This window comes from Zeugodacus cucurbitae, chromosome 6 (genome assembly GCF_028554725.1).
Source record: "Zeugodacus cucurbitae isolate PBARC_wt_2022May chromosome 6, idZeuCucr1.2, whole genome shotgun sequence".
Lineage (NCBI taxonomy): Eukaryota > Metazoa > Arthropoda > Insecta > Diptera > Tephritidae > Zeugodacus > Zeugodacus cucurbitae.
Genome location: NC_071671.1, coordinates 11,260,033 through 11,268,204, shown reverse-complemented (window position 1 = coordinate 11,268,204; position 8,172 = coordinate 11,260,033). Strand labels below are relative to the sequence as shown.

Genomic DNA, 8,172 nt, shown 5'->3' with positions numbered 1-8,172 from the left:
ATTTATAATTGTATTTCCTTTAAATAAATAAATAAAATAATATATTTACTAGCATCAGGATTAATTAAGGGTAATAGATTTAAATTAACAAACAAGACGTTTAATTTTTTCAAAAAATATTTAATGTTTTGTTAACAAAATAATTTTTTTCATCGAATTTCAGCTTTAAAAGTTTCAGCACAAGCATCGGCTATGCTTTTGTGTATCTTATTGACCTCCGCTTGCGTCAAGGTGCGCTCCATATGCCTGTAGACTATTCGAAAGCATACACTGGATTTGTTTGTTTTACGATTCTTAAACTGATCCACTAAGCTAATCTATAGTGAGAAGAATTTGATCATTATATAATAGTTAAAAAAAATGTTTTTGTAAAACTTACCTGCTCTACAACATCGCCGGCCACCGAACGCACAAGATCATAAAAATCATTACAAGCAAAACCTGCATCTACATCTACGCCCAATGGCAACCAGAACGAAAGATCGTTGCTACACTGTGGGTAAACGGATATTGGTTTGTACTTGGGAAGTTTAAGCAAATTTTCTTCACTGAATTGTTTAAGAAAACCACTATCGTTCGACCAAAACAGTCTTATATCGGGAATATCAAAGAGCACCATTGCCAAACGCTCTAATCCCAAACCGAAAGCATAACCAATATTATTGTGAGCGCCAGATCTTTGTAGAATTTCGTGACGCATAATACCACAACCAAGCACCTCTAGCCATTTACCATTGTAAAGTACTTCCAACTCCCAGGAAGGTTGTGTGAAAGGAAAATATGTGTCCACCCAGCGATATTCTAATTCCGCACCAAATAGATCGCGCGCTAAGCCAACCAGTACCTCCTTCATTTCGTGCTCCATCAATTTGACTGCTTCAAGCGTATGACACATTTGTTTCGTTTGATCTAAGCACTTTGAAGATGTTTCGGGTTGCGAAGAATTCTTAACATTCAATTGCCAATCATTTTCAAAAATTTGCAAATCTTGATTACGCCCAAAAAGTGTGTCCTTGGTAACCAATCGCACTGCATCTAATTGGTGGAAGACAGGATAATGTGTGCAATCAATTTCATCACGGCGATACACTTCACCGGTTACCAGAAAATTATCTAAGCCGCAAGCGATTAGGTCTGCTTGATGTGCGGTGGTATGGGCACGCAATAATTGATTTTGATTAATGTAATAGCAATCTGCTTTAGCACGACTTACATGATCAGGCGGAAATAGTAAATTATCAAAATTCTGTTCCACAGTCACAATAGGACTTAGCTGGTCATATACCGAAAATAAGGGATTGCCGCGCGAGTTTCTAAAGCAGGCGTAAAAGTAATTAATAATGCGTTGTCGTATAATTGAAAGTGGATGATTTCGTTGCAAATGTTTATTCACACCCAAGTAGGAGAGTATTTTGGGCGTCACATTTGTCCAATCGTCCGTTGGATAAATTTGTCCATTAATCTCCAAACTGGCTTTAGTATCCGCGGCACCGACACTGGTAGCCATTTGCCGGTGTTGTCTGTATGGCTTCACTTTTGTGTATTGTTGTCCTGTTTGCACACATATCCGTTTCCCAAACGATAATGGAACACTGCCATTTAATTGACGCCATTGGCGTAAAACTAACATGTTGAACCCGTTGATATACGCGCTTTTAGTTTATGTTAATGATATAAATATGAAAATAAGAAATTGTTTGTTGTTTTTTTAATAGTTACATCACCTGTCAAACAGGTTTTGACATATCTGAACAGCTGATATGTTTCGCATGCATATTGTTCAAATGGAGGAATTCGTGAGATAATTGTTTTACATCTGGTATTATACGCGGTTTTGGTTCCGGTCTTTCGAATTTCAAATGATAAATGCATTTAAGTCAGGAAGCGCATTCTGTTTTAATAAATTTAAATGTAATATTGTTATTAGGACCGATTTGAATGCAATTTTGGGTGTGTCTTCATTTGTATTCGATCCAATTTAAATGGTGCCTTTGCTTAATTTAATATATATATTTTTTTTTTTGATGTTTTATATTATCCAAATATAGATGGCGCCTTTGTTACTGTATAGAAACCGCCTAAACGTATATACAATTGTTTTTGATTAGAAAATGTTTTTTAATTGAATGTCGCTACTGTCTCTGTACCAAATTTTCAATCCTATTCTATAAGAATGCCAGTTTGCCCCAACAGATGGTGCTGAGGTCAAATTTATTTTGTGTATTTCATTCAATATATTGCATATTCTCGTACGCTGTGTGTTTGATAAAAAATGTATCGCGATTTCGTAAATATTGTACGAATTATATTCAGATATAAGTTATGTTCGAGTTACAAAAATAATGCCACATATTCATTGACGAGGAGGAAATATTGGTCGACGACTCTGAAATCAAAATTAGTCCAGAACCGTCGGTTAAATAAATCGCCAGAAGATCGATTAAAGGACAATGAGAATTTTAACCAGTAAGGAAAGGCTAAGTTCGGGTGCTCGCAATTTATTGATGTAATTTTATTAAGATAACACACAATTTGACTCATATATTCGGCATAAAGTGCAATAGAATAACGAAAATCATCATATATGGTATATGAGGGCTGATGTAATTCCTAAACCTATTTCACTCAGTTTCCCCACCAAGTTACACTATATCCAAGACTATATGCTTTCTTAATTTCGCTTACATATCTCACATATTAACCGATATATGCGGAATAAAGCCCGTACATAGCATGGGAGCTGGGGGAAGTTCTGATCCGATTTTAATAATTTTTGGAATACAAACACACAATTAGAAGAAAAAAAACTCCTCCGAATTAAATTAAAATATCTGAAAGTTTTGCCAATATTTTCGGTGAAAAATTGCCATTAGGCACTGAGTTCTTCATGTAGATATCCGGGGCCTTGAAAAGTTATAGTCCGATTTCGAAAATTTTTCCATATATGAAGCCACAGATGATAAAAGAAAAAAATTTCCTCCGAATTAAATTAAAATATCTGAAAGTTTTGCCAATATTTTCGGTGAAAAATTACCATTTGGCACTAAGTTCTTCATGTAGATATCCGGGGCCTTGAAAAGTTATAGTCCGATTTCGAAAATTTTTCCATATATGAAGCCACTGATGATATACAGAATTTGTGTAAAGTTTTATTCCGCTATCTTCATCGGTTCCTTATGTACATATATCTTATAAAGTGAAGGAATAAGATGAAATTCAAAATTAAGTTATATGGGAAGTTGGCGTGCTTGTGAACCGATTTAGCCCATTTTCCAGGGTCAAGAAAATTTGATATACCGAATTTCATTGAACTCGGTCGAGTAGTTCCTGAGATATGGTTTTTGACCCATAAGTAGGCGACGACCCTTTTCCATTTTATAAAAAAATCTGAGTGCAGCATCCATCTGCCATTTCTTATGTAAAATTTAGTGTTTCTGACGTTTTTCGTTAGTTAGTTAACTCACTTTTAGTAATTTTCAACCTAACCTTTGTATGGGAGATGGGCGTGGTTATGATCCGATTTCTTTCATTTTTGGACTGTATTAAGAAGTGGCTAAAAGAAACGACTGCAGAAAGTTTGGTTTACACAGTTTTTTTAGTTTCCAAGGTATATACAAAAACCCTATTTGGGGGCGGGGCCATGCCCACTAAAAATAATTACATCCAAATGTGCCCCTCCCTAATGCGATCCTTTGTACCAATTTTACTTTCATAACTTTATTTATGGCTTAGTTATGACACTTTAACCATCTTCGAAAGTAACCTCCTCAGTGTGCCAAGGAATATGTGTTCCAAGTTTCATTAAGATATCTCAATCAGACGGACATACAGACGGACGGACAGACATTCGGGTTTCAACTTCACTCGTCATCCTGATCATTTATATATATAACCCCATATCTAACTCTTTTATTTCTGGGTGATACAAACAACCGTTATGTGAACAAAACTATAATACTCTCTTTAGCAAGAGTTTTGTTTCGAGAGTATAAAAAACAAGCTGTAATCATACGTGCTAACGAAAGTCAAGAGCAAAGCAACGAACGCCTTCGTGCTAACGCATTGAGATAAAGACTGTTCCGTCAACGAGTCACCAATACACATTCAGCACACGTGCACAACAGCGTTTGCAAGTGTATCGGGCATTGACGCGCGATGCATTTGAATATGAGTTGGAAATCGACTATGCGTCACATTCACAACTTTTAATCGGTGCTATGAACAAATAATGTCATGCACTAAAATAAAAATGTAATACAAAGCATATTTCCAGATTTATAAGCCAAGTATATTAAGCATGCGTAGCCTCGTGAACGAGCTATTTTACCTGCAAAAAAATATCGATATTGAAGCAATTAGCTTTACAATATAATATCGATTTCTCCCATTTTCAAACTATAAATTTGGATGCCAAGGAAATTGGAACCGAATTTCATCCGGCCGAAATTGGACGAGTAGTTTCTGAGATGCATAAGTGGCTGGAACCACGCCCATTTGCAGTCCTTCTGTGCCATTTTTACAACGAATTTAAGGTTTCTGGTTTTCGTTCCTCCTTTTTACTTTCTGGCGCCAACTGGAAACACCAAGTGAAGCTAGGCCACTTTCCACTTGATCCTTCCATCGGTGTGGAGGTCGTCCTTTTCCGCGGCTTCCTCCAGCGGGTACTGCATCGAACACTTTCAGAGCTGGAGCACTTTCATCCATTCGAATAACATGACCTATCCAGCGTATCCGCTGTCTTTTTATTCGCTGGACTATGTCTATGTCGTAATGTATATGTATAAATCATACAGCTCATCGTTCCATCGTCTGCGGTATTCACCGTTGCCAATGTTTAAAGGACCATAAATCTTCCACAAACCCCAAGAGTCGTCTCATCGGATGTTGTTATCGTCCACGCTTCCTGTTTTTTCCTTACTGAATTAAAGCATTTTTAGTAGTTTTCAACATAACCTTTGAATGGGAGATTGGTTGTGTGAACATCTTTCGGGTCGTTTCTCAACTTCCGGCCACAATCGTACTGTTACCTTTCAAATAGAGGCTGAAACGGTCAAAGACTTATCTAACGATTGTTGTATATATTCTTAGAACGTTTGCACGCTTATACCTTGCTCATGCTCTTATCGTTTATAAGATAGCAAAGAACTTAAATGTAAAAAAAACTCAAAAATTTGGCGGTATTCCATTCTTTTTAATATACAATTTAACATTACCTCCAGTTTCTTAATTTAAATTTTGAAATTAACTCCAGTTTATGCAGAACATATAGCAAACAGTTACAGATTTTTTTACAAAATTCCTGTGAATCATGATTATACATGTGATGCATGCAATGAGAGTAAAGCTCTCATTTACAAATATGTATGGCTTATCTTCTGAAAAACTTGCAAATTCTTACATAAAACTCAGGCTTGGCAGAACTGTGGGTAGTTTTTCCAAAGGTACTCAGCGCGTGCGGTTGTCAGAATGGCGGGTCTTAAACCGAGTGTATTTGCCTTATTTTTAATTTGCTGTTGTTGTTGTAATGTTTTCACAGTGGGTGCATTGAATACAACAACAATAGTGGAAAAGGAATACAGAAATCCGCGTGGACTCGCTTTACTCAATCAGCACGGATGTGGGTATATTGATGGTGATCGCGTGGCTAATGGCATTGATGCTAAACTGGGCGAATACCCGTGGACTGCTTTGCTACTCTATGCGGAAAAGAAACCACTGTGTGGTGGTTCCGTTATAACCGATCGATTTGTTTTGACAGCTGGCCACTGCATTCGAGACGATTTGTAAGTACCCAAAATTGTGCATGAAACTTCTTGATAAAATTAATATACGAAAAGCTTTGAGTCCATGGCTGGCTTTATACTGAAAATATCAATCAATTTAATGCGAGATATTATAAAGTCAACAAGTTAGCATCATTTCCTGATAATAATGTGGTCTGATGCTGAAAATTGATAACAACGAAACAATATAATGATTTTCTCTAATTTGATGGGCTTTGTGCCAAATATATCTCTCGAGGTGTGAGCTATTTTTAAGACAATAAGTGCTCATGACATATTCAACATAATTTCGTTTTCTGCTAAAAATCAGTGTATACCAACGTTCGAGTAATACCGAAATAATTTACTCTTTCCTTCTTTTTTTTTGCAGACAATTAGTGCGTTTGGGCGAACATGATCTGTCAACCGAAGTAGATTGCTCATCAGTGATTTGTCAAACATATGATGAATTTGGTATAGATCCACAACAGAAACCATTTAGACATCCCGACTACGATGTCTCGACCAAATACAAAGATATTGCTTTGATAAAACTTGATAGAACTATAGATTTTCAAGGTAAGTAAACAGTTTCATTTCTTATTAACTAATAGAACATGAGAACTAAATGGTGATTGTGCGGATAATAATTTAATATCTTTTTCTTGAAGCTTACAATAATATAAAACCAATTTGTTTGCCAATAACACCAAGTGATTATAATTTGGTGCCAATGGATATCCTAGTGTTAGCTGGTTGGGGACTTACAGAGAAAAATGAAAGTAAGTTATGCAATTGAGCGCATAAAATAATGAAATAAATAAAAAAATGCATTTTACACATCTAGATCGCCAGACTGAAATTCTTCAGAAGGGTCTTCTCAGATTCGAACCATTGGATGTTTGCCAAGACTTATACTCATTTCATAGGATTGACATTTCGAAGCTTTGTATTAAGTCTGGTAGAAACCATACTGCATCTTGTGAAGGCGATTCTGGTAGCCCTATATTTTGGAAAACCAAATACCCTGTACGCGGATTCTGGCGATGGCATTATACACAAATTGGTTTGGTATCTCTTGGTTTTGGTGGTAAATGTGGCGGTTTAACATCAGTGCCATTTATATACGAAAATGTCACAGATTCCCTGGCATGGATAACCAATACTATTCTAAAATGAAATTTTCCTTAATTAAGTATTTAAAGCATACAGGTCATATTTAAATAAATAATTTGTCTAAGCCACAAATAAAGCTATGAAAATAAAATTTGGAATAAAAATTAAATATATACAAAAAAGGATCGCACTATAAAGGGGCATTTGGATATAATATTTTTGCTGAAGTGGGCGTGTTCCCGCCTCCCTAATTTTGTTAAGGGTGCTAGAGTTAGAGAACGCTATATACATTTCCAGAGGCGGTATGTATTAAAAATAAAGGTATTTGTTATTACAATGATACTTACGGTCTTTTTTATTCATACTTTGAAGGAAGTAATATGTACAGACAGATGTATATGTAAAAAAATTCATTGTTTTAGTATTTATTATTATTAATTAATCAACCTCCTTCCACTTGGCTGCTGTGCGCGTTGGGCCTCTTAACACATTGACTGCCACTGTATTGTGATACATGAAAAGTCGTGGGGTGCCTTATCGCACGGAAACGTGAGACGCGGGTTGTCCGACATTAAAATTTGTCTGGCATTTTAATAAAATTATATAATTTTATAAAATAAAAAACAAATATGAAATAAAACAGAAGCCACATCGCACAAAAACACTAAAAGTATGAAAACCAAAATAAACCGCAAAAACTTTCAGGAACAGTATAAAATTAAATATATTCCCGATTTTAAGATTTTCGTCAAAACCGCTTGGCAGCCAATGTGTTCAGGCATTCAAGGTGTCTTCTAACTCTGACCATAATATTCAATATTTCAATATTTTATCAGTATGGATAATTGCTTTTAACTGCTTGAGAATGTCATTCATCAAATCTTAAAATAATCAATCAAATAATCTTAAAATAAAAGTATAAGGGAAAGGTAAAAATATAAAGGAAACTTTTTCGATTGACAGTAGTGACATCGAATTATAAAACATTCAAATCGTCTCAGCCGTTAAGAAAGAATTCAGTGACATACACACGTACAGAAGAATTTTATATATAGAGATATATTTATAGTATTCTTACATAATTATCCAGGTGCAAAATGCATGTTCGATATCTGAGGCCTTGAAGTGTTTTAATCCGATTTTGGGAATTTTTAGACGTAAATAGCACACACAATGCTATATTTGTGCAAACTCTTGTTCCGATATCTTCACTGGTTTTTATTATTTATGATTGAAAGGTGAACGAATCAGGTGGACTTCATAATTGTGTTATAGGGAAAGTAGGCGTGGTTGT

The 8,172-nt window shown here is 35.5% G+C and overlaps 2 protein-coding genes across 2 annotated transcripts; one reads left to right on the top strand and one right to left on the bottom strand.

Annotated features, from left to right (window-relative positions):
- Positions 1-99: 99 nt before the first annotated feature.
- Positions 100-1,907, bottom strand: LOC105210919 (probable phenylalanine--tRNA ligase, mitochondrial). Its single transcript, XM_011182127.3, has 2 exons — positions 380-1,907; positions 100-317 (listed from the first exon to the last, which is right to left on the bottom strand). The coding sequence occupies exons 1-2, from the start codon at positions 1,628-1,630 to the stop codon at positions 150-152; spliced, it is 1,419 nt and encodes a 472-aa protein (XP_011180429.2). The 5' UTR covers positions 1,631-1,907; the 3' UTR covers positions 100-149.
- Positions 1,908-5,422: 3,515 nt separating this feature from the next.
- Positions 5,423-7,041, top strand: LOC128922855 (serine protease grass-like). Its single transcript, XM_054235102.1, has 4 exons — positions 5,423-5,783; positions 6,154-6,341; positions 6,434-6,544; positions 6,610-7,041. Exons 1-4 carry the CDS (start codon positions 5,467-5,469, stop codon positions 6,939-6,941), a joined length of 948 nt encoding a protein of 315 aa, XP_054091077.1. The 5' UTR covers positions 5,423-5,466; the 3' UTR covers positions 6,942-7,041.
- The last annotated feature ends 1,131 nt before the right edge of the window (positions 7,042-8,172 follow it).

Excerpts from the sequence above, each read along its gene's own strand:
- LOC105210919 (XM_011182127.3), bottom strand. The coding sequence starts at position 1,630 with ATGTTAGTTTTACGCCAATGGCGTCAATTAAATGGCAGTGTTCCATTA. Across the intron at positions 318-379 it reads CCGGCGATGTTGTAGAGCAG|ATTAGCTTAGTGGATCAGTT; the intron begins GTAAGTTTTACA and ends TTCTCACTATAG.
- LOC128922855 (XM_054235102.1), top strand. The coding sequence starts at position 5,467 with ATGGCGGGTCTTAAACCGAGTGTATTTGCCTTATTTTTAATTTGCTGT. Across the intron at positions 5,784-6,153 it reads CACTGCATTCGAGACGATTT|ACAATTAGTGCGTTTGGGCG; the intron begins GTAAGTACCCAA and ends TTTTTTTTGCAG. Across the intron at positions 6,342-6,433 it reads TAGAACTATAGATTTTCAAG|CTTACAATAATATAAAACCA; the intron begins GTAAGTAAACAG and ends TTTTTCTTGAAG.